At 36.1% G+C, this 26,756-nt stretch overlaps 1 protein-coding gene across 1 annotated transcript in view; it reads left to right on the top strand.

Moving 5' to 3' along the window:
* Positions 1 to 8,321: 8,321 nt before the first annotated feature.
* LOC121736862 (O-acyltransferase like protein-like) overlaps positions 8,322 to 26,756 on the top strand; it is a 32,257-nt gene continuing 13,822 nt past the window's right edge. Inside the window, exons 1-8 of the mRNA XM_042128328.1 lie at positions 8,322 to 8,439; positions 13,848 to 14,115; positions 14,444 to 14,632; positions 15,963 to 16,042; positions 18,622 to 18,815; positions 20,445 to 20,559; positions 20,802 to 21,016; positions 24,429 to 24,625. Of these exons, the coding sequence (XP_041984262.1) occupies positions 8,322 to 8,439; positions 13,848 to 14,115; positions 14,444 to 14,632; positions 15,963 to 16,042; positions 18,622 to 18,815; positions 20,445 to 20,559; positions 20,802 to 21,016; positions 24,429 to 24,625 (1,376 nt within the window). The remainder of the gene's footprint in view (positions 8,440 to 13,847; positions 14,116 to 14,443; positions 14,633 to 15,962; positions 16,043 to 18,621; positions 18,816 to 20,444; positions 20,560 to 20,801; positions 21,017 to 24,428; positions 24,626 to 26,756) is intronic.

The raw sequence follows: 26,756 nt of genomic DNA, 5'->3' as shown, positions 1-26,756 counted from the left end.
TTAAAGTATAACTCCAAAACTTTATTGATTTCTCATACAAACCAAAAAAAACAAATACTTAATTTGACACTAATATCTAAATTAAGCAGGGTCCAGTTCCGCTCGTGCTTTACGCAGACGTGTGATCGGGCTTAGGGGGATTATCAGCGCTTACTGTCTGTTCCTTGTAGGATCACACCATATGGAACGAACCATTGCCCTCGTGTCCAAGTAAAGCGTACAAAATACAGGCTTGCCGCCAGTATTTTTAATACGCCTTGCGTTCCAAGCTATCAAAATGTCAATTTAAAGATGTTTGAGGAGCAATGTTAGGAGTTGTGTAAAATCGATTTCTTGACATAACATTAAAACATTTGATTCGAAGATTGAAATTTGATGACCAAAACGAAAACGGCATTCTTGAGGTCAAGCCATTTTGATCAAATACCTACCTCAATTTCATCCGATACTTTGATACCGACGTCATTCTCGAAAGTGAAATAGATCAAATAAAGAAATAGAAACCAGATATCAGGTATTACAAACACCTACGCACTCGCAGACCTCTGTAGCGGCTCTATTTCAAAGCTAGTAATTCCACATATATTTTCCCTGACCAATGGCTCCACTTACTCTGACAATAACTCGAGCTCCTGTGATTACGCGTCGTTTCGCGTGCGTCCGTAATTCGGTCGTCTTCCGGCCCCGCGGCGACACTGGCATTCCTACACGCATCTGAAATTATGCTCTCGACTGTACAACAGTAGCACAATGAATAAAACTTAATTATGTCTTTCGCGCTTGATGATACACCTGGAGCGGTCGAAGATTCTGTTGCTCCGAGTGTTGAATGTAAGTAAATCGGTTTAGTTGACAATTGACATGGCTTTGAAGACATTTTGTACAGGGGCAGGTTTCGTCGTTGTAAGAGTAAATTGTACATAATAATTATTATTGCACCTACAGTGTACCAAAAATACAGCCAGCTGCATTTTATTTCGTGTCAACTGTCATCTCCTCAAATGCAATTTCTTTTTCCGCAATAAAACACCGAATTACCGCAATAAAACACTAAGCGCTCTTACAACCTCGAAAGAAAATCTTACGGACGGCATGTGTCGGCGGCACGTGTCGGCGGCAGTCGACGGCAATTGGCGGCACGTGTCAGCGGCAGTCGACGGCAGTTGACGGCACGTGTCGGCGGCAGTTGACGGCAGTCGACGGCAGTCGACGGCAGCCGACGGCAGCCGTTGACAGTTTATGACGCTTGCAGTTGTGACGTAGCGCATAAAGGTAAAGGTCCACAGGTCAGTATCGTACGCAACGGACGTCTCGCATCAAACGGATATATTTTTTTACGGTACGTCCACTGTATCGGCAGCGTACGGATTACCGACTAGACAGTACCTATGTTTATCTTCAAATTAGTCCAAACAAAGTTTCTAAGTCAACTGCCGCCGACACGTGCCGCCGACTGTCGTCGACTGCCGCCAACATGTGCCGTCGAATGCCGTCGACTGCCGCCGACGCGTGCCGCCGACACGTGCCGTTCGTCTGTAAGCGCTCTAAGGTAAAATTTGTTACACTTTGAAATATTCACCCGAAAACGTCAATGCTATAAACAACAGCCTTCAGGTATCATTTAACGATCTTATAATTTGCAGTTCAATTAGATAGCTCGTCTGTTGCCTCAGGAGGGCACTTAAATGTTCTTTTGGCAGGAGCAGCCCACCGTGCTATGGTAACGTTTTGGCACCATCTAAATTGTGTTCATCTTTGAATTGGTTTGAGGAGGAGGAAAGAATTATGAAGCAATAATTTTAAATATCGTTATAATAGGTATTTTTGTGTTTTTGATTAATTAGAGGTTGGTTACTTATTAACCCATGCTTAATTTACTTGCCATAACGACTGCTTGGTGTCAAACACTCTTGCTATCTGCTTAAGTTTAAAGCATTCATGATAGATGCATAGAAGAAGAAAAGAACATTTAAAGGATAAGCTAAACAGGTTTTATTTAGAAGATCAAAAAGTAAGCCATCAATTTGCTAATCCTTTCAAAATATGAATCATTCGATTCTATCGACAGTGTAACATTAAGTTACCATTTCGAAAAGTATTTAGACGGCAACCCGAAATTATCTAAACTGAATATTGGACTAACTGTATTTGGACTCGCGTGATACTAAACGGCGTTCGTAATTTGAAACAGATCGCCTCCGGAAACGGAATGGTTGCTTTGGCTCCTGATGACTACTGTTGGGGCGAAATTCAAATTGGCAATCAAAGTTTTGTTAAAAGAATGATTCCAGACGGATAAACGTTCGTTTTGGATATGGCGGTACAAATTGATACCTTCGAACTGGAATGGCATGTCTGCTCTGTTTTGAATGCTATGCTATAATACTACCTTTAGTAAGGCTTCGCCCGTGAATATCAACTGGAAAATAATTCAAATTTTAACGGAATTATAAAGTTGCGATATTGCATAGTCTAGCATGAAATTATGTGCTTATTATAAATATTTTAATACATAAGTATAATACAAAAAATTTAATTCAAAGTTTTTAGGGATGTGAAATGACATAAACATGCACAGTTTACAAATAATTAATAAAATGTAAAATTTCAGACTTCATATTATAAGTAAGGACTAATTTCCTACCTATATTATATTATATGAGGTATTAATATACTATGAGGCATGCCCCCATGACTTTCAATCTGTAAACTGGATAGAGTTTCGTTACTTAAATTGTAATGACTTCCTTCACAAATTTTATAACATATTATGGGATAAAATTGAATTATACACCCCTAAGAGTAAGCCCAAAAAACAATGCTACCCATGTTGGTTCTCACTTTCACTTATAAAAATTTCAAAAGAAAAACACAAGTATATAATTAGATTTAAAAAGTACAATAATCCCCGTGACTACGACACATTTGTTTCCTTAAGAACTAAAGCAAAGAATGCTGTGGATATCTGTTTTAGACAGTACGTACACAGGATAGAAAAATTTGAATTCTAATATTAAATCTTTCTGGCGATATACGAAATCAATACAGGCTCGTATTAACGTCCCAAATCAAGTTTGTTACGGTGACCGTGTGGGAGTAGCGGGTAAGGATGTTGTTGATCTATTCGCTAAATATTTTGCGTCTGTTTATCATGACCCTCAAAAACAAAATTCATATTCTTGCTCGATAAAATCTAACTACTCTATTACTCACATAGAAATTACTGAGGACGAAATTCGGAAAAGTATAAAGAAATTAGAATTAAAAAAGGGCGCAGGACCGGATGGAATACCACTCATCTTCATTCGACTCTGTGTAGATGCTCTCGTAAAGCCACTTCACATTATAATATATAATTAGTTAATTAAAGAGGGATTATTCCCAGGTTTATGGAAAATTGCACATATTGTCCCGATTCACAAGGCTGGTTGTTTGAATGATATCACAAACTATAGACCAATATCCATTTTGTCACAATTTGCAAAGATATTTGAAGGACACGTTTATAATGTTGTTTACTCCCATTTGCGTCATATTATTAATCCCAATCAACATGGCTTTGTATCTAACCGATCAACCGGGACAAACTTATTACTTTACACAAATTTTATATCAATCTACACAGATTTTGCCAAAGCTTTTGATCGTGTCGATCATTCAATTCTATTTACATTATTATTTTTTAACAAAAAATTAAAACCGACTTCCAAGGTGTACAAAAGTAATATTCTTAAACATAATCTAAAAATAATCAAATAATTCTTATTCCTTATTATAGTGCCGTCTTCAGACTTCGCCTAAACCTCAACTATTTCTGTACTCAATCTTCATGCTTTTGAAGTCGCTACCAGCCCGGAAAAGTTCTGAGATCCTTGACATAGAACTTACGCTAAGGTAAGCTGGTACCGACTTCAAAAGCATGAAGATTGAGTACAGAAATAGTTGAGGTTTAGGCCTATGTTCAGCAGAAATAATGTAGAATCCATAAGCTTTTGCTTGGAGTAGTTTAAATAAAGCCAAAATCCTCGAACTTGTATCTATAAGGATTCAAAAGTTCTGTTGGGTACCTTTGGAACCAAGGTACATCCTGGTGCAAAATCTTACTTTTTGGTAGTATATGCCTGAAACACTTCAGAAAAAATCGAAATCACTATACATTTGCATATAAATTTTGAGGAGTTCCCTCGATTACTCATGGATCCCATCATCAGGTCACCATTTTTATGAACATGGTACCAAATTCGAGTCAAACCCTATACAACACAAAAATAATTTTGTAAATCGGATCACAAACGGCTGAGTAATCGTTGAACATACATAAAAAAAAATACATACAGCCGAACGTATTACCTCCTCCTTTTTGGAAGTCGGTCAAAAATTGGAGCATGCCGGTATTCATGGCAGTCTTTTACGTTGGTTTGAAAACTATTTACCCAATCGATCACAGTTGGTTACACTCGCGGGATATGAGTCGATACCAATTTTTCCACTTTATGGTGTATTTAATACTCTAAAACAAAATAAAATAATTCTATAGGTATCCATCAAAATCAGAACTTACGGATCCAAAAGAACTTTCCTATATTATATTAGTATAGATTACGGCTATCAATACAATGATACATATTCCGTAGAGCAATAAGCCGCTCTATCTCCTTACCTTTTATAACAGGGATATTCCTGAGATATTTCCCTAGCAAACATTATCGAGTGCTAATTGCAGCTAACTAAGGCGATAAGGCATTCTACACACTGTGCGGAAAGGCCGGTGTGATATGTGATTTTGTTTTTTTTTGTGTGCAACTTGTAGGGTTGGAATTGTAAAAATAAGTCGTCGGAAAAAATGAGTCGTCGTGAATTGTGACTCTCTGAAAGAAATTAATTATCTGTATCATAATGACAATATGTAGATTAACATACGCCTAACCAGGTGTAGGTTAATCTACATATTCTTTTATTACATATTCTTTATCTACAGCCCAGCCGATTAAAAAATAATCATGACATAGGACGTGTGCGTCAGAAAACTTTGTATTTAAAAAGCCAACATGAAATATTTACAGTGACGATATAACCATTTACACCATTTAATACGTCGGAAGGTTATATTTATTAAGTACTAGATGTCCCATGCTTTCCGCCCGCGTTTATTAGGAATTTTACGGAAACCGCAAAAAATAGCTTATGTCCCCCTTCACGTGGTCTACTTTATACCTGTGCTAAATAACATAAAAATTGCACTAGTAATTTGCGAGATAAACATTTTCTTATAGTTTACCCCGTTTTTTCCACATTTTCTGTTTCTTCGGTTCTATTAGTCTTAGCATGATATTATAATATAGCCTTCCTCGATAAATGAGCTATCTAACACTGAAATAATTTTTAAATAGGACCAGTAATTCCTGAGATTAGCGTGTTCAAGCAAACAAACAAACATTTCTTCGATTATATTTAAATCGCTTGACAAACTTGAGGAGGTCCCTACATACCTCATTTGGATTTCTTTTGGATTTTCACAACAAACGACAGAATAATGATCAAAGGTCTCTATCTCTATCTAAAATACTATAAAAGTACTAATAATATAGGTTGTAGGTAGGTAATACTGTGATGATGCATGGTGTATGCAGTATGAGTAAGGTTGATGATGACGAATAAAATAATTTATTTAGTAGCATATGCTTTCCGTTTCTAAAACAACGCCAAAACTCCCAAACTCGTATCTATAAAGAATCAGGATTTCTTTCTGCACCTTTCGAACCATGGTATACCTCGGTGCAAAATCTTACTTATTGGTACCACACGTTTCCATATAAATTTTGAGGAGTTCCCTCGATTACTTATGGATCCCTTCATCAGGTCACCACTTTTGTGAATATAGTACCGAATTGGGATGCGACGCCGCAACGCACTGTTGTGGCCTGGTCCTGGTAAGGATATTTCTTTGAAAGCTCCAAAGGCCTAAGCGACTTGAAGAATTTGAGCTTGAGAGGCGAGAGCTCGTCACTTGTTTAAAGAGGTATACTCTATGTCTATTGTGGTAAGAGTACAGTCTGAGATTTTCATTTCTATGTTGCGATTGTCCATAAATGTCCGGAAATACTGCTGGTGACAGTTCGTTCCAGAGTTTTATAGTGTGTGGCAGAAAGTTGCGCACGATGGAAGACTGACACTCATCAAGGTGATGAGGATAATATATTTTTCGCGTTTTTTTTTTTTCTTTTTATGAAATAAGGGGGCAAACGAGCAAACGGGTCACCTGATGGAAAGCGAATTCCGTCGCTCATGGACACTCGCAGCATCAGAAGAGCTGCAAGTGCGTTGCCGGCCTTTTAAGAGGGAATAGGGTAATAGGGGAGGGTAGGGAAGGGAAGGGAATAGTTGAGGGTAGGGAAGGGAATAGGGTAGGGGTTAGGGGATTGGGCCTCCGGTAAACTCACTCACTCGGCGAAACACAGCGCAAGCGCTGTTTCACGCCGGTTTTCTGTGAGAACGTGGTATTTATCCGGTCGAGCCGGCCCATTCGTGCCGAAGCATGGCTCTCCCACGTATGAAGCGTCACTTTTCGCCATCGCTCCACGCCACGCGTGGAGCGATGGCGAAAAGTTGCAAGAGGTATGATTCCGAACAATTCTTCAGAGCACTGCCCGTGACACAACCGATAGAGGATGCATAGCTTTCCATCAGGTGGCCCGTTTGCTCGTTTAATTTCATTAAAATTTTAAAAGGTTGGGTTGTTATATACAGCAAAATCATCACAAGTCGCACGCTGAACAACCAGCCTAACCATACCGGCGTCCGGAGGCTCTGTAAGATAAGGCGGACAGGAGCAAAGAGATCCGCCCGCGATATGCCCTAACAATTAACAATGAGACATTATACTTACCATACTGATAATTACCGAGTTAACTTATATCCCTGTTTGTTTTAATTGGTATATATGGGATATAACGACCTTATTCATAATATGGTTGATACAAAAAGTCGAGGCTGTAAAATCAGTTGCGCCCAATCTTTCATATTATTGTCTAGACGACACCCGCAACCATAGATTAAGTATTATAGTATAGATGTAGTCTTAGCCCGTCATCGTGTGGCCATTTTGTGCTTATTTTCATACAAGTAGTGTGCGTTTATTTTTTTGAATATTTCTATTTGTAGATTATTTCGAAGCACATTATGATACAGGAAAGAAAGTCAATTAGTTCATGATATCGATTAACTATAGTTCAAGTGATGAGAATCCGTAAACACACGTAAAAAGCTATGCAATTTTTATAGCAAAATTATTAATTGATGTGACATTTTTAGCACTAATGACTTATATAGCACGAATAAGGGATTAATAAACTTATAAATTATCTTTTTAGCTTACAAAAATACCGATTAAAAAGCCCAAAAAACGTTATTCAAAACTTACGTATTTAATGTTAAATCCACGTGTTTGAGGCATTCTTTGGCCATTTTTATGGTTTATTATTTAGCGGAACCACAAAACTCAACAATATCTAGCAATAAATGTTTACTAAAAACCTTTCTTAACACTTTTATTCCATGAAATATGCCGACCAACTCCTTTGTTATGTCCTAGTAAGTAGGACATAACATTACACGCTTTTGACGCTTATACACCGATATAAGGCTCTCTCCAGTCTATAGTACCTCAATGCCCGCAACTCTGTTGCGCCAAAATTTGTTTATCGAGATCAATTTTTCCCGGATAAAAAGTACAAGTCCTTTCCTAGGACTTAAAGTCATAGGTATCTCCTTAACAAACAGCAAAATCGCTTCAGTGGTTTGGGACTGAAGAGGTAACTGACATACAGACACATTTTTACATTTAGTAGGAATTAAAAAAAAAATCTTTAAAAAAGGGTCTTAATTTTTGATCTATTAATAATAAATACAAGGCCTTACCTAATTAAAATAATAAGTAATAATAGTAAAAGATCACACTGCAAAACATTTATTTTCCCCCAATTATGATCGGTATTATCAAAAGATAATGAACTCATATTGTATAGAAAACCAGAAACCTACGGAAGCATATTTCAACGCAAAGATAAAATATGCGGAATTTATTTACAAAATTAAAATAATTTATCAACAAAATTGTTTTGATAAGATACAAGCCGATTACTGTAATAAGTGTTATTGTATTATTAGGATATCGTTCTGGCGAAAATCATTTTTCAGTAAGTTCGTCACTGAAACGGATTTGTAATATGCAATTAATTTAATAAATTAAAAAAATGGAGCCGCGATCAATTTTGGTTTTGTTAAGTGTTTTGAGTTTCGGAAATGTTTACGCTCGGCTTACTATGGAAGGGAGACCACGGACTGCGTTTGACTATGAACTTTACGAAAGTGTTTTGGATAGCAGCCAGTGTCAAATGGAGATGAGGGTTTTGGCCTCGAATCCTGTAGTTTTCGCAAGATGTAAGTTCCGAAAATCAATTACTTTTACTTTTAAAGAACGCGGTGTACAAGTACGTACAAGTAGTAAGTAACATGGTAATTAAATATTTAGGACAGTTATTTGAAAGAGATCAGAGAATAAAATAATAAAAGACGAATCTGAAATTTTGAAGTTTTATGTCAAACATATTATGAGACGTGAATCTAATATAGCCTTCCTCGATAAATGCGCTATCTAACACTGAAAGTTTTTTTTTTAATCGGACCAGTAGTTTCTGAGATTAGCGCGTTCAAACAAACAAACAAGCTAACAAACTCTTCCGCTTTATAATATTAAAAGTATAGATTTGAGCTTATATTATTATGATGAAGACGTTCGCTTTAATAGGATTTTTGGTAAATTCAACCCCTATGGAGATAGAATATGGGATGACGGAGAACCTAATTGTATTATGTTGAACCTATTGGAACGAATAAATTAAGACGAATTCGCCCTCGGACCGTTCTTGCGAGGGCTGCGACCCTAAATCCCCCTTCCCCCCTTTCTGGAAATGCTTACGCGTCGTTACGGTTGACTTTTACTTCTCCTTTTTAACCGACTTCATTTAGGAACAAATTAAGTTATGAAACAAAAGTAAATTTATTGTAACCTATAAAACTAAACATACAGTTTTCGAGTGTCATTTGATAATATGCGGGGGGCGTCCCAGCCCTCTATTTGGGTAGGCTGCGTCTCCCAAATCCCCGCCCCCCTCCTGGAAATGTTGCTTATAACAAACTGGTGTCGTGTCGTTAGTGTTGACTTTTAATTCTCCTTTTTAGGAACAAAGTTATTAATCAAAAGTGAATTTATTATAACATGAACTAAACATACAGTTTTCGAGTGTCACTTGATTACTATGCGGGCTCCTTCGAGCCTCCTTCAAATATTAACTTTATTTTGTTTCTACTATTTAGTATAATATACGAGTATATAGCCTAAAGCGGCAACAGAAATACATAATCTGTGAAAATGTCAACTGTCAAGCGCGGCTCTTGAGGTACACCCTGGATGTGGACAGACGGACAGGCTGATATTTTATCTTTGTGATCGGGTCCCGTTTTTACCCTTTGAGTAAGGGACATTAAAAAGTAGAAAATTATCCATCTCCGTAATTATTATACTATTCTAACGCAGACGAAGTCGCGGGCAACAGCTAGTTATATATATACACAGATAAACACGTATAGCGATGCCGGTTTAAGTTTTGACATGTGTGTTGACTTGATATTATGTTTTTAACCGACTTCAAAAAAGGAGGTTATCAATTCGACGCGTATAATGTATGTCATATCTCTAGAACTGCCCAGTTTTTGTATATTATGTTAGTCTAGATCAGTGTCTGAACAAATGTGCCAAATTTCAGAAGTGTATGTATGTTGTATGTATGTATGTATGTCTGTATGTATGTATGTATGTACGTATGTATGTATGTATGTATGTATGTATACATGTATGTATGTCATGTATGTATGTATGTATGTATGTATGACGTATGTATGTATGTATGTATGTATGTATGTATGTTCGGCGGCACAAACAGCGAAGTGATCGTTGAACATACAAAAAAATAATCCATACTAATATTATAAATGCGAAAGTATCTCTGTCTGTCTGTCTGTCTGTCTGTCTTGCTTTCACGCCAAAACTACTGAACTGATTGCAATGAAATTTTGTACACAGTTATTCTAGAGTCTGAGAAAGGACATAGGCTACATTTTGATGTGGGAAAATATCTTATTTCCATGAAAATATCGATGAAAATGAATTCGCATTGCGCGTGGCCAGCGCTCATCCCGGGGGTCCTGGGTTCGAGTCCCGCAGGCGGAACAAAAAGTTTTCAATGTTCCTGGGTCTTGGATGTGTATTAAAATAAAATTTCAAAAATCTTAAACATAATATTTTATGTATAATATTATAAAAAATCCAGAAATATATCGACGCAATGAACATTTTAGTTCTAATACGATTCAACAGATGGCGTTTTATTTTTTACTTTGTTGTAACATAGAACTAATCATACATAATAGTTAGTATGTTTTTGTTTATAGTTTTTAATACGTTAGAATATTATGTTTAATAATATAATCACTTGGTATAATAATAATCAATCTATCTTATCTTATAGAACTCCTACTGCATTTCTAATCCATACTATCCATATCCATACTAATATTATAAATGCGAAAGTATCTCTGTCTGTCTGTCTGTCTGTCTGTCTTGCTTTCACGCCAAAACTACTGAACCGATTGCAATGAAATTTTGTACACAGTTATTCTAGAGTCTGAGAAAGGACATAGGCTACATTTTGATGTGGGAAAATATCTTATTTCCATGAAAATATCGATGAAAATGAATTCGCATTGCGCGTGGCCAGCGCTCATCCCGGGGGTCCTGGGTTCGAGTCCCGCAGGCGGAACAAAAAGTTTTCAATGTTCCTGGGTCTTGGATGTGTATTAAAATAAAATTTCAAAAATCTTAAACATATTTTATGTATAATATTATAAAAAATCCAGAAATATATCGACGCAATGAACATTTTAGTTCTAATACGATTCAACAGATGGCGTTTTATTTTTTACTTTATTGTAACATAGAACTAATCATACATAATAGTTAGTATGTTTTTGTTTATAGTTTTTAATACGTTAGAATATTATGTTTAATAATATAATCACTTGGTATAATAATAATCAATCTATCTTATCTTATAGAACTCCTACTGCATTTCTAATCCATACTATCCATATCCATACTAATATTATAAATGCGAAAGTATCTCTGTCTGTCTGTCTGTCTGTCTGTCTTGCTTTCACGCCAAAACTGCTGAACCGATTGCAATGAAATTTTGTACACAGTTATTCTAGAGTCTGAGAAAGGACATATGCTACATTTTGATGTGGGAAAATATCTTATTTCCATGAAAATATCGATGAAAATGAATTCGCATTGCGCGTGGCCAGCGCTCATCCCGGGGGTCCTGGGTTCGAGTCCCGCAGGCGGAACAAAAAGTTTTCAATGTTCCTGGGTCTTGGATGTGTATTAAAATAAAATTTCAAAAATCTAAAACATATTTTATGTATAATATTATAAAAAATCCAGAAATATATCGACGCAATGAACATTTTAGTTCTAATACGATTCAACAGATGGCGTTTTATTTTTTACTTTATTGTAACATAGAACTAATCATACATAATAGTTAGTATGTTTTTGTTTATAGTTTTTAATACGTTAGAATATTATGTTTAATAATATAATCACTTGGTATAATAATAATCAATCTATCTTATCTTATAGAACTCCTACTGCATTTCTAATCCATACTATCCATACTATAATATTATAAATGCGAAAGTATCTCTGTCTGTCTGTCTGTCTTGCTTTCACGCCAAAACTACTGAACCGATTGCAATGAAATTTTGTACACAGTTATTCTAGAGTCTGAGAAAGGACATAGGCTACATTTTGATGTGGGAAAATATCTTATTTCCATGAAAATATCGATGAAAATGAATTCGCATTGCGCGTGGCCAGCGCTCATCCCGGGGGTCCTGGGTTCGAGTCCCGCAGGCGGAACAAAAAGTTTTCAATGTTCCTGGGTCTTGGATGTGTATTAAAATAAAATTTCAAAAATCTTAAACATAATATTTTATGTATAATATTATAAAAAATCCAGAAATATATCGACGCAATGAACATTTTAGTTCTAATACGATTCAACAGATGGCGTTTTATTTTTTACTTTATTGTAACATAGAACTAATCATACATAATAGTTAGTATGTTTTTGTTTATAGTTTTTAATACGTTAGAATATTATGTTTAATAATATAATCACTTGGTATAATAATAATCAATCTATCTTATCTTATAGAACTCCTACTGCATTTCTAATATATGTGACAAGTTGACAACAGAAGGCGCTCTAAAATAAAGGAGTTCGAGTGTACCGTGTTGGCCTTTATTCCATCCAGAAAATATATCAATGCAATCAACATTTTAATTCTAATATATGAAAACAGATGGCGTTTTATTTTTTTACTTTATTATTGTAACAGAACTAATCATACCTACTTTACTATATAATATTGTTTTTATTCATAACTAGCTTTTGCCCGCGACTTCGTCTGCGTGGACTTTAGTTTATAGCGCGCGGTGTCAACAAAATTTGTGTCAAATTTAAAAACTTTTTAAAACCCTGGTAAGTGGTACCCCTCTTAGGGCCGCGCTACACCGGAATGGCAGCGCTGAAAGTGCTCGCCTCGCCGCTGCCATTCCGGTGTAGCGCGGCCCTTAATTAATCAAAATACCCAAAAACAGCAGTGCAGTGTGCACATAATCTATACTAATATTATAAATGCGAAAGTATCTCTGTCTGTCTGTCTGTCTGTCAGTCTCGCTTTCACGCCAAACGCCAAAAGTCTGTCTGTCTGTCTGTCAGTCTCACTTTCACGCCAAACGCCAAAACTTCCGAACCGATTGTAATGAAATTTTGTATACAGATAGTCTAAAGCCTGAGAAAGGACATAGGCTACTTTTTTACTGGAAAAAAGGGTTGTAAGGGGGTGAAAATGCGTAAATAAGTTCAAATTAAGTTAGTTCCAACAATTTATAATAGATGGCGCCGTGCGTCTTCTACATCGCGCTGACGCTTGCTCAAAAGTCTTTCTATAAGACGTGGTATCATCTTATATTTAAGTTTCGATTTTTTTCGATTGTTATATCTGTTCTACGGTATTAAATAACTCAGTACTTTATCTGTGCAGTGACGTAACCTTAAATCTATCAATGATAAATAGTTTATGGGTAAAGTTGTGTAATTGGAGGGCTAAATAAGCTTTAAAATTTGGCATAAAATATAAAGTTTAATATAAAAAAATGAAATACTTATTGTGTGCACACTGCACAGCTGTATTGATTTAAGGGGTACCAGGGTTTTTTTATAAAAGCTTTTGACACCAATTTTGTTGACATCGCGCGCTATAAACTGAAGTCCACGCGGACGAAGTCGCGGGCAACAGCTAGTTATATATAAACAGACGAATATAATATAACCTCCTACTTTTAGGAAGTCGGTTTAAAAGTAGCTAAAAACCTATTTTCAGGCCGAACGAACGTACATACAAAATTTCATTAAAATTAGTTGAGCCGTTTTGGAGGAGTTCGCGCACAAACACTGTGACACGAGAATTTTACATATTACTAGCTGTCCCGGTGAACTTCGTGTCACTTTAAAACCTTCCCTGGACTTCTACGAATATTTTAAGACTAAAATCAGCCCAACCCGTTCAGCCGTTTTCGAGTTTTAGCGCGACTAACACATTTGAAATTCCATTTTTATATATAAGATTAGATATTTATAACAATAATTTCATTTTATTTGTAGTTTTGGACGCGGGTCTTCGTATTCCACGGGACATATTCAGTGGATCGACAACTGACTATGGGAACTACTGGAACTGTCTCGCAATTAATGAATTAGTTGAAGAAACTCCGATTGAGGGGAAATACTGTTTTGTAAGAATACCTGTTGAACAAGAACTGTATTTACCGTTTAATTTGTCTTCGAGCGACGTAGTGAGATATACGCCTTCTTCGTTTGACAGTTTTGTATCTGGACCACAATCTTTCGCAGTCAATCGAGGTGCTGCCAGGTAAGATGCATTGATACTTTACTTAGAAAATGATAACTTTGTTTAGCCTGATTTGCGCCAGGGAACTGATGAATGTATATCTCTCAGTTAACGTATAAGCCTGTGTATTCTACTGATTTTGATAATAAGACCCGTGCATGAGGTACTTTGGATTGTTTTTACCCCGGAAAAATACGATTTATGCACAATTATTGTTTTCACACAGTTGACTTTGTCTTACTTGTGAAAATAACACATTATTTACTGCTAAAGTTTTTGTTTCATATCTATTACAGCCTTATTACAGCATTAGTATTTGTACGTGTATTTAAACATTTCGTGTTTTTAGGTCTGGTTCAAATAGTCCAATTGCATCTTTGGAGTATCGTTTCGGTGTGTGTATACCAAAGCCCTGTACAACGCACGATTGGATTAGCAACATTCTTTTCAACGTTAGCATATTTGGATTTGAATTCCAAGAAGAGTTTTGTCGACTGCCAAACGACAAGCCGTTTGTTGCTGCCGATTATGTGGCTATGTATGTTCTGTTCTATATAATAATATTGATAAATATACAAGTAAATTTTACACATTTCACCGTTATATGACAATGCTTTAGGGTTTTTGAGATACCAAGTTTATTGACTGCGTATGTATTTGCATAATAACTAATAATAACTAGCTATTTGACCGAGCTTTGCTCGGTATTCGATAAAACACGGATAAAATGACATTTTCTAAAAATGATTCCTAGCTAGATCGATTTATCGCTCCCGAAACCCTCTTTATACCTACTCATGAAAATCGTTAGAGCCAATTCCGAGATTCCAATTATATATAATACAATAATTGCTCGTTTAAAGATTTAAGATAAGATATTGTTTTTTTTAACAAAAGACAATTATTATTCTGGGAAAGGGGAAATTTTCCCAATATTCAAAATTAATCCATACTAATATTAAAAATGCAAAATTGTGTCTGTCTGTTACCTCTTCACGCCCAAACCGTTGAACCGATTTTGCTGAAATTTGGTATGGAGATACTGAGTGACTTAGGATACTTTTAATATCGAAAGATTAAACGGTTCCCGCGCGATAAACAATATTATGGTTCAACGGAGTTGCAAAAATCCACAAGATAATCCGATAAGACAATTATCTACTCCGGAAAGCCGGCTTTTTTTACATCCAATATCCTAAGTGAAATTGTGTTACTTTATCACAAATTTTTGGGGTTCCGTACTCAAAGGGTAAAAACGGGACTCTATTCTGTCTATCTGTCTCCAGGCTGTATCTCAAGAACAGCTATAGCTAGACTTCTGAAATTTTCACAGTTTGAGTACTTATGTCTGTTGCCGCTATAACAACATATACTAAAAACAAAATTAATTAGATATTTAAGGGGGGCTGGCATACAACAAACGTGATTTTAATGCTATTTTATGCTCTATATCAACAGATAGGCTCTTGAAATGTTCACAAAATACTCAGTTATACTATAATAATTGATAGTAAACTTAAAATAAACCAAATAATTAAGTGGGGCTCCCATACAAATAACACAATTTTTTGGCTATTTTTGTTCTAATATAATGGCACATAACTCTTCGTTTTTAAATTATTTATCACTATTTAAGAAGATATTTAAATAGTTTTCGATAACCAATATTTTTAACACTGTACTCTTTTGCTGTTGTGTTCATTACATTAACGTTATAAAAAAGTTACAATTGATATTAATTTCTATGTAGTTTGTTATAGACCTTTTCTATTATTACAAACTACATAGAAATAAATATTAATAAAATGTGTGTGAACGACTTATGAAAGAAGGAAGTCTTAACTTAAAATGTTTTTTTTCTGTTTCAGCACTATATTTTCCTTCATTGGCCTCATCACAATACTCAGCACTGGCTACGACCTACATCATACACATATTCTCAAAAGAGGTATTTATCATACAGGAGCTATATGAATAAAAATAATATTAGAGTTAAGTAAATAATATTTTTTACTGTAATAAAAGTGTTAGGTCTGTTATCCTCATGATTGGTAGCCTGCGAAGTAGACTACTTTAAGAGCTCTCTCTACTGACTCTAAAAATCAAACATCGTCCTTCTCTCTTCACACTCACGCCCGTCTTTCATATGCCAGGTGAAAAAGGACGGCGCGGAATCATCGCCGAGTGAGTTTTACTTGAATAAAAGACGAACTATAATGATTATGAAAAAAGTGTTTTGAGCAAATTTAGGTTTTATCAATACCTTTTTAGATATTAAAAAATGTTAAAGAAAAGACAGCAAACTTCGAAGATCCAAGCAAAAATGTGTCTAAAACAAAGTTTTTTGTAAAAAAGAAACTATCGAGCATTTTTTGAGTAAACGTGTTTTCGTCTTGAGCATTTAATATTTATGAACTGAAGTTACTTGTATCAAAAAATCAGTTTTCTAGACCTTACTGATTTTGAGATCTAGGTTAAAGTATGTAGTCAAGTTAGGGTCATATGCGCTCTTAATCTCACAATAATTATAAAAATTGAAATTATTGTAGAGTTGATACAGAGAAAAGTCTCTATAATCACTCAAGGATAGTAATGTATATTATGAATATTATATTGTGAGTATATTATGGTCGTAAAGCAACAAAAGATAACGATTTTATTATGTTATTATTTATAACACAGGTAGTAATATTTTGATAGACTGTATCAAATGTAGATAGGGGCTAATCCATTTATAATTATTATAATAAAAGCAAATACTTACCTCCTGGTTATAATGTAAATGAAATTTATTGTAATGTGGTCAAAATTGCTTCTTGTATAAAAAGACAACTCTTTCCGAAAATATTAATCCCATCAAAAACATCCTGTAAAAAAACCAGTCTCGCAACTCAGTTTTTACACCGTAAAAATTTATGAGATCCATGCAATACCAAGTCGGTTAATTTATTCAGTCCCTACCTAGGGGACCTTCTGTCTCAAGTTATTACGTAAGTTATTATCATATCAATATTAAAAATCTTTTACGTTTTAAATAAATAGATCGACTTGGACATCTTTTCCTTGATTAAGACACTAAACACTAATTATGTTCTAAATTTGAAGGTTCTATGTCTTCGGTCAGTCAGTCAGTCAGTGGCAAAATTAAGAAACTTTAACAAATTACAGTTCTTAAACTACTAGTTCAAATTGAATGAAATTTTAAATAAGTATACCGTGTTTATGCAATGCTTGCTTAGCAACTGAAAATTCAGGCTTGTTGGTTTATCCACAATGAAGTTATAGGGGGTCAAAAAGAGCCTGAATTGGTTCGAGAAAAGGATGGTACGGCCGTGCCGCTTTTTTGCTCGACTTGACGGGGGCACTCCCGTGCCCCCAGATAAAAATATTAGCTGGTTAGAGTTCCATTTTAGGGTTCCGTAGTCGTTTTGTTGATTACAGAACCCTAAAACGGATCCCTAACAAGCTGATTTTTGTATATTCATAAGTTTATAGGTATATTATAATTTAAGAGTAATATTGTCCTACAAATAGGACAATCCATTTGTAGGATAATATCACTCTTAAATTATATAACTATAAACCAATTTTAGGACCATCAAATCAAAATATTAATTCCTTTCTATCTCTGTTAACTGCTCTACCACTTTTAAAAATTTAGGCGCAGAGGGAAAATGTTGTTCGTCTTATCAAAATGAAGCTACTCAAGAAAAATATATAATAACCTGTGGGGCTAAAATGGTCACATTTAGCAATTCCTCTCAATCAATTCAGAAAATGAATTGTCAAAACTGTCAAACTGACAAATGTCAAATCAATACAAAAATACAGAAATGAATTGCAAGCAGAGTTGCATTTTGCGATTTTAGAAAAATGAATCATATTATGATTCATATCACGATTCTTCAAAGCGACCATTTTAGCCCCGCAGGACTAGTACGCCTAACGTTATGTTCAAAGATGTTTATCATAATATTTGGTGCACAGGTATTAAATGGATTTGCACGTTCAATACCAGAATTAAATTTGTTGATAAAATATTATGTTGTTAATGTAATAATTATATGTAAATATATGTATTATGTACATATAAATATATGTTATTCATAATCAAAGAAGTTGATTTTATGCAGATGGGGGACCTACGTAATTTGGACAAGATCACAATAATTAACATTGAATTGACACGATCCGACTAAATGACGTTGGTCTGTCAACTGCCTAGGAATTGATTTCCTCGATGGTACATACCTTACTACATATATACGTAGATGATTTAGAACAAGACTGTATTCAAAATTTAACAACAAAAAAAAATGTGGGTTAGGACACTAATGCTTAACAGCGACCATATTTAACCTTATTTTCTTTAATCCTTGGAATGAAGTCAAAATTTTTTACAGCTGTCTATTATATATAGAAAGGTAAGTTTATTTAAATACAACTATTGGTACAAGGTCCCAAACCAATTGTTTTTTTTTTATTTTTCATTTTTAGTATAATAATTACTCTCAACGTTATTTACAGATCCACGTCAAGCGAACATATTTCTGCGAATGTTCTCCGTGTACACAAACTCCCGTCGTCTCCTCACCTTCTCGAAGAATCCCAATGCACTGGACTGTATGGACGGCATCAGGACAATATCCATGATGTGGGTCGTCATCGGCCACACATATTCAGCTTTCAACTTCCAACAAAACCTCATCGAGTCTTTAAGGGTGTGTATTGCGACGATATAATATTATTAAGGTAGTTTACCTATAGGATAATGTTAGCCAAGTTAAAAAGACCTAGCTAAAACATTCACAGTGATGTCCTATATTAGTTAAAAATTAGTACTTACCTATAAAATGTTAAAATTCAATACAGTTGTAGCTAGTTAGTTTATTCTACTTGGATCAGTTGGACTCCTATCGCAAAAGCTAGCGAAACTTTGAAAGCTTAAATATTTTAATACCACGTACAGCCGGTAAGCAGGTTAACGCAGATATTATATAGCTTATTAGACTTTTTTTTATGAAATAAGGGGGCAAACGAGCAAACGGGTCACCTGATGGAAAGCAACTTCCGTCGCCCATGGACATTCGCAGCATCAAAAGAGCTGCAGGTGCGTTGCCGGCCTTTTAAGAGGGAATAGGGTAATAGGGGAGGGTAGGGATGGGAAGGGAAGGGAAGGGAATAGGAGGGTAGGGGATTGGGCCTCCGGTAAACTCACTCACTCGGCGAAACACAGCGCAAGCGCTGTTTCACGCCGGTTTTCTGTGAGAACGTGGTATTTCTCCGGTCGAGCTAGCTCCATTCATGCCAAAGCATGGCTCTCCCACGTTAATACTTTAAAACAATTACAATAAGCACATCACAAATCACAGACAACCAGTCCTAATTCCTAGGTATACCTACTTAAACTTAAGCCTGATCATGTCCTACAAATAATATTATGTTGTAATACAAGCTAAACCTTGCGAAACATTAGTTTTGCTTCAAAGGTTGAAACCTTAAGTACCACAAGTAAGTAGTATTTTTCCAACAAGATTATTGTAATCTGTGATAATGTTAGATTGTTATTCATTCATGTTTATTCTCATAATCTAACAGATTAGCACGACGTCCGCTCTGTGTTTGGACTTCTGCAAAAACAAATGCGTAAAGCCATGCTTGATTTACAACCTGGTTGAAGTCTAATACCCCATGTATTACTCGTAAGATATCAAATTGAGCAGTTAAACATGCTTAAAGCCACCCCCTGAGCAAACGACCTTGACCATACATTTGCCGCGTTGCTGAGATCGCGTCAAAATCCAATTAAAATAAATCGCCATTACTTGGAAGCTGATAATATCATGAGTATAAAAAACAAACATAGGAAATTAATAGCTATGAAAGGAACGTTCATATACTTACTGAAGATTATTGCTGTATTTTTATTATAATTTTGTAGCTTTCAAATTATGATATAATAAGGCTCTAAGAACGGTAAATTACGGCATCTCCAAAGGTGGGAAATAATTATAAGTTTAAAAAATAACTGTGGCACTCGGGGACAGCCGCGGTAAAGCTATTGCATAGCATTTTTTTATCAACTCTCTACGTCTGGCAACTCAACAAATTGCGAAGTCTGGCAACACCGCACCAACCGGCACAGCGGTGCAGTGTTGCCAATCGAAGTGTGGTGTGTTAGATTTTTTCGTTACGGAATTTCTCGATGCAGTCGCCACGCTCAAGGCGCGCGGTGAAAGCTATGCAATAGTTTTGCGAGGCAAAAAAATTTGGTTTTCCTATAAAAGAAACGTAATCAAACTAGTGTATTTCGTTTGTTCATTGCATAATTCGTACTATGAACATTTCAGTGGCTCACGTCTGCAAAGGCGATATGGATTTCGACTGGTCTCTTCACAGTCGACTCCTTCTTCATGATGGCTGGTCTTCTGCTAGTCTATACTTCGATTGGAAAAATGACAGGAAGTACGTACCTACTTATAGATTATTTTTTTAAATGTAAATGATTATTTTTGTTACTTTACATACCTCGCATTTTTGATTGAAAATGTACGACTTCATTATATTTCATACATTTCAATCGTTAAGTTTGGCACTTGAAGGTAGATAATCGAACTCCGAGGAAAGTTGGATCACCCAAACCAGAACATAAAATATATTATTTCATATAAGAATACGGATTTGATTTAAGGACAACCTTTTTGCAGTGATTCTACTAAGGAAACTACCATCATTTTACATCAATCGTCTGCTTCGAATGTTCCCATTGCTAGCAGCGCTAGTGTTGTTGGAGGCGTCGGTTTTTCACCGCGTCGGCGATGGACCTTACTGGATGACCGTAGCCAGCAATACCGACAAATGCAGAACATTCTGGTGGTCTACCCTACTCCATATACAGAACTACCTCAATCCTAATGATAATGTAAGTAATATATTGCTCGATAAGGCTTTAAATAAACGTGGCGAAAAAAAAACTAACGCGGCGATCATACAAAAACGTCACTTTTGACAGTTCTACTTTACCAGCAGCGCCGCCGCCCACGTTCATTTAGAGCCTTGTTACACTTTAAAGGTATGTGACTATATTAGTGACTAGCGGCCCGGCCCGGCTTCGCACGGGTGGACATTGGTTTTTAAATTATTTTTTTTAAATAAAGGTAGTCAATCTTTAAGTTAAGCAGAACATAAAAATAGTTTACATTTTTTAGCCTGCAACTACTATATTATAATTATTATGTACATATAACACATTTTTATTGTATTTTTTTTTATATTTTTATATTTTAAGTGTTATGTTTGATTATTTTATCCTTACCTGCAGAAGATACTATTATTTATAATATTTTGCAATTTCTTCATGTTTTTTTTTTGTTTAAAATATTTTATGTTTTTTTTTGTAGTTTTATGCTTTATTATTTTATGCTTACCTACATCTACTATTATATACATTTTGAAATTTTCTATTTGTTTTTGTATAAAGTATTTTTGTTGTACTTTTGCGCTTTATGTTTTTTTACACCATACTTCTTTTTGCGTAAAAGATTCCATTAAAATTGGGTTAAAGCTTCCCTGTAAACGATATTTGATGTTGTTTTATTTTGTGGCAGCAAAATAAATTGATTATCAGCAGCTCCAACTCGGGATAGGCCAACGTATAGTTGACCATGAGTAAAACATTCTTTTCGTAGGTCGATGCCTACTAATTTGAAAGTTTGACCTTGGGACTTGTTAATAGTCAATGCGAAAGATATTTTTAACGGAAATTGAAGCCGTTTAAATGGGATTGGCAGATCAGTTGGAATCATCGGTATCCTCGGTATATGAGCTAGTTGACCAGCTGCTGGGCCGGTGATAATGGTAGCTACAATTAAATTGTCCTTTAATTCTTTAATAAGCAGCCTTGTCCCATTGCACATATTTGGTGGGCATAAATTTCTCAAAAGCATGATTGGAATTCCGATTTTAACGTCAGTTCGTGTGGTGGAAGTCCAGAAGGATTCAGCGAATTTAAAAACTCCTCTGGTAAGTACTAATACCTGCTGATAAGTAGTTTGGCATGGTTTGCACCAGCGCAACGTTACTATTGCATATTTTTAGATTAAAAAGTAGTTATTGTAAGATAATAATAATTGTAGTAGTCAGACATACGATATCGCGGACTTTTACGTTGATATTAATGTCCTCTATAAGACTATAGTACATCACTTTGCGATAAGTAAGTATAGTCTATAATTTATAAAGCATAAGCAAGAAGGAATATTTTGGTAGATTTTTCACACAATTATTAACACTTAATACGGTTCCCTTTTTTCTCTCATTAAATATAGCCTATATTCAGCAGAAATAGTGTGGATTAAAAAATATGCATTAATACTTCCATCGTGCATCGGCATCGTGGGTATCGCAGACACAATAGATCTTCAATTGTTATGCTGGCAGCCGGCTGCCGCTATTGGAGATTTATAGTTAAAGAAATTAATTAATTATAATAGCAATCAAAAATAATAGTCATTCAAAACTTATTTTAAAAAGTTCTTAAAATATTACTTTCGTAGTCATAACTTTTAAAGCTTTTTTGAAATTAGGATTATAATAATGAAGCACGATAGTCTATATCAAATCAATAAAGCAGCACCCGGCTGTCGCATAACTATTGAAAATCTATTGTGTCTGCGATTCCCACGATCGAGGTAATATTTACGTGGACTCTCCGGGCGAGTCTGTGGCACTGATAATAATTAAATCTCTCCCCTACCGCACGCACACCCGCGCATCGCGCCTTGACGCCCAATTCGCAACGTGCAGCAGAAATCGTAATATTTTAATTTCGCCATAACATTAAAACCAAACGTCCAATTTTAATCATTCAAAGACCAAATATTATCTACATTAACTGTACTTAGTGATGAAATAATTTATTTTGATAAGGGTCAATAGCATGATTTAAATAAACGCATTTAAATATAGTCCAAAAAAAAATCTAGATTTTTTAATAAAAAAATGGTTATTGTGCCTCACTCAACATAGATAGGTATAGTGTGTCGCGGACTTTTTTGTAGATATTTAAAAGATCTATAATTACTTAGAACATTTTATGCCTCTATCTTTTATAGTTTAGGCAGCGTACGCAAAATAAGTAACTTTTCTGGTTGATTTTTTAAACCTTGCGTCCGAAAATCCCAAATATCTTACGGAACCTTATATTTTTCCAAAATAAAAATTAGCCTATGTTCAGCAGAAATAATGCAGGATTCCAATGGTAAAAGAATTTTTCAAATCGGTCCAGTAGTTTCGGAGCCTATTCGACTCAAACAAACAAACAAACAAACAAACAAACAAAAAATCAAATCTTTCCTCTTTATAATAGTAGTGTAGACGAATATATCATATTTGCTAATTTCCTCAGAAGCTGAAGCTAACTTCGTTAGTTTTCGTATGATAATATTATATTACTAGCTGTTGCCCGCGACTTCGTCCGCGTCAACATAGTATAATAACAAAGATGGATAGTCCGCTAACAAATATGAAAAAAGTAAAATATAACCTCCTCCTTTTTGGAAGTCAGTTAAAAAGTAGGCTAAGTTACACCTTACTACATCAGCTATCTACCAAAAAAAGTCTCGCAAAAATGGCTCCAGCCGTTTCAGAGATTAGCTGGAACAAACAGACATACAGACAAAAATTGTAAAAAAAGTTGTTTTGGTGTATGTAGCGTATGTAGATTCATATGCATGTAGTAAAAAACGGTTCTTTCAATATTACAAACAGACACTCCAATTTTATTTATATGTATAGAGTAGGTATAGATGTATAGATGTATAGATGTATAGATGTATAGATGTATATATGTATAGATGTATAGATGTATAGATGTATAGATGTATAGATGTATAGATGTATAGATGTATAGATGTATAGATGTATAGATGTTTCGTTTAATTAATGTTCGTAAATATCTCAAGAGTGCACAATGTTACGACTTTATAAGTACATGATCGGACAAAATATTTCATAAAATTCAACCTATTTTAATTTATCGGGCAAAGAATTTGTCTATTGCCTAGGCTTAATTCCTACTTTGTATTTTATTCGGGTTATGTCAAGTATTTTGACCGTCGTTTGTGCTGTCGATAAATTCTGATGATTCTGAACAATGATATTCTATGTTACTAGTATTTTAGAAACTCATTGATTCTGAATATGAATTATTGATTTATCTGATAATACGTCCTTTGTCTTAGTACAAAGAGTTATTTTATTCTCAAACAGGTAACATCGTGTTTTTTTTTCCTAATAATTATACAATACGAAACTAAAATCTTTTTTGTTTTCAGTGCATCCAACACTCGTGGTACATAGCGATAGACATCCAGTTGCACATAATATCGCCGCTGGTTTTGTTCTGGGTCTTAGACAAGGACAACAAACGATCAGCATGGACAGCGCTGACTATTGGGATACTGGTAGTTCTAGCTGGTTCTACTGTCGTCAATTTCTTGCTGAATATGCCCTCTACCAACATGACTCTCTCGTAAGTCTGATTCCCTATAATAATAGCTCCGACACCGATTTCGATGATGGTGGCCGGTTTCATTGAGACCGGGCCAGCTACGCAGGAGTAATTTTATAGTGGCCCTAGTGTGTGCGCAGTACACAAGAGGACTCTCTATTCCTTTACTCTCGTAACCCAGTGGGACGGACGACCGACACGACTGGCGAGAGATCAGGCGCAGGACCGACATTTTACATGCCCATCCGACGCATAGATCATCTTACTTGTCAGACAATCAGGTGATCAGCCTGTAGTGTCCTAACCAAACTTGGAAATAACATGATTCCAACGCGGGAATCGAACCCACGACTTCCGAGTGAAGAGCCGCGCTCTATACCACTATACCACGGAGGCGTTAATTCCCTATGATAAAGTAGAGAACTACAAAATTTTTTGCTAATATATTATGAAAATAGTATTTTGTCCTAATAATCATTTCATTTGCAGTAAAAACATGTCTACCGCATGTTACAGCTACCTATTTTTATGCTGGTTACTCATAGTGGAAATTATTTTAACTAGAGATCGCCCAATGGTCGAAATTCGACCTAAGTTTTAACGATATTAGGACTACTACCTGTATTTTGTAAAAGAAATTGACTTTATCATATTTTTTTCATCTCTTGTCTCTGGGACTCAGCTGATCTCAGACTTGCCGTGTAAGCATTGTCTAATAGTATCTAAGATTTAAAAAAAGCTATAATCCATTTTCAATTTGTCAACAGACTTCAACCATAAATTAAAGAGTATTTAATTCGTATGTATAGGCTTGTCACTCAAAAATCTGTCATCTTTCCTAGTGTGTGTGTTGTCGTGTGTGTAATATTTTATATTTTGTTACAAAAATTTTATGATAAAAGCATAATTTCAGAACAATATTAGCTCGATGCACTCCTTCACCATATTATAAACTATAACTGTGCAAAATTTCATTCACCTACGTTTCCCCATTTTTCGTTAAAAGGGATACAAAGTTTTTGGCTCATGTATTAATATGTGGCGGTACCCACAATTCGCCTAACATTCCTGCATCGCGCTATCGAAGTTTCGGAGAACGGCAAGATATATACAACGTCTGAAATGACGTCAGCGGGCTTCGGCCTGACCGAGCATAACACCTCGCTCGGTCGGAAGGTCTTCCTTTGGCCACCACACACATTATCCCACATTGGTGACCCTCGACAGAACACGCCTCCTTCATCATCATCACTCCCCGCCCCTCCGCACCGCGCCAGCCAGCATCGCCTCATCGGGTACATCGTCCACTAGCCGCAATGTACCGCGGCCTGGGCGACTCCGCATCGGCATCATCGGGCTTTCTCACTACACCGACCGGTCAGCAAGCAGAGCACATCTCTCCTGGTCAGCACGTAGCATCGGCCCCGCACGGCAGCTATCCGACTCACTGGATCCCGTGCAGCAGCTTACAGTTCCGACTCACTGGGACTCACTGCAACAGTTCCGACTCACTGGAACTCACTGGCATTGGCGACTCAAGCGACAAGACTTCAAGATTCGACCTCCGGTCTTCGGGGGGGAGTGATGTGGCGGTACCCACAATTCGCCTAACATTTCTGCATCGCGCTATCGAAGTTTTCTGAGCGCGTCAGTATATATACGACAGCTGAAATGCATCACGTGGGCTTCGGCCTGACCGAGCATGCTATCTCGCTCGGTCGGAAGATCTTCCTTTTCGGCCGCCACGAACAACGTTAAATTGGTGACCACCGACTAGAACACGCATCTTTCTGGACATCAATCATCATCAACACTCCCCGCCCCTCCGCACCACGTCAGCAGACATCAAGCATAACCGGGTCGCCTCGACCATAAGCCGCGTTGGAGGTCCGCGCCGGTCGAACCCGCGTCTGGCTTGAACGGGGCAGCCATAGGCTACAACGACCGGTCAGCAAGCAGAGCACGGGGTCCCTCTCCTGGTCATTGCACGCGTAGCTTCGGCCCACACCTGACAGCACAAGCGCATCGAAGAATACCACATGTCTTCGGGGGGGAGTGATGTGGCGGTACCCACAATTCGCCTAACATTCCTGCATCGCGCTATCGAAGTTTCGGAGAACGGCAAGATATATACAACGTCTGAAATGACGTC

Source organism: Aricia agestis, chromosome 2 (assembly GCF_905147365.1).
Source record: "Aricia agestis chromosome 2, ilAriAges1.1, whole genome shotgun sequence".
In the NCBI taxonomy this organism is placed as follows: domain Eukaryota; kingdom Metazoa; phylum Arthropoda; class Insecta; order Lepidoptera; family Lycaenidae; genus Aricia; species Aricia agestis.
This window is presented reverse-complemented; position numbering and strand designations above follow the sequence as displayed.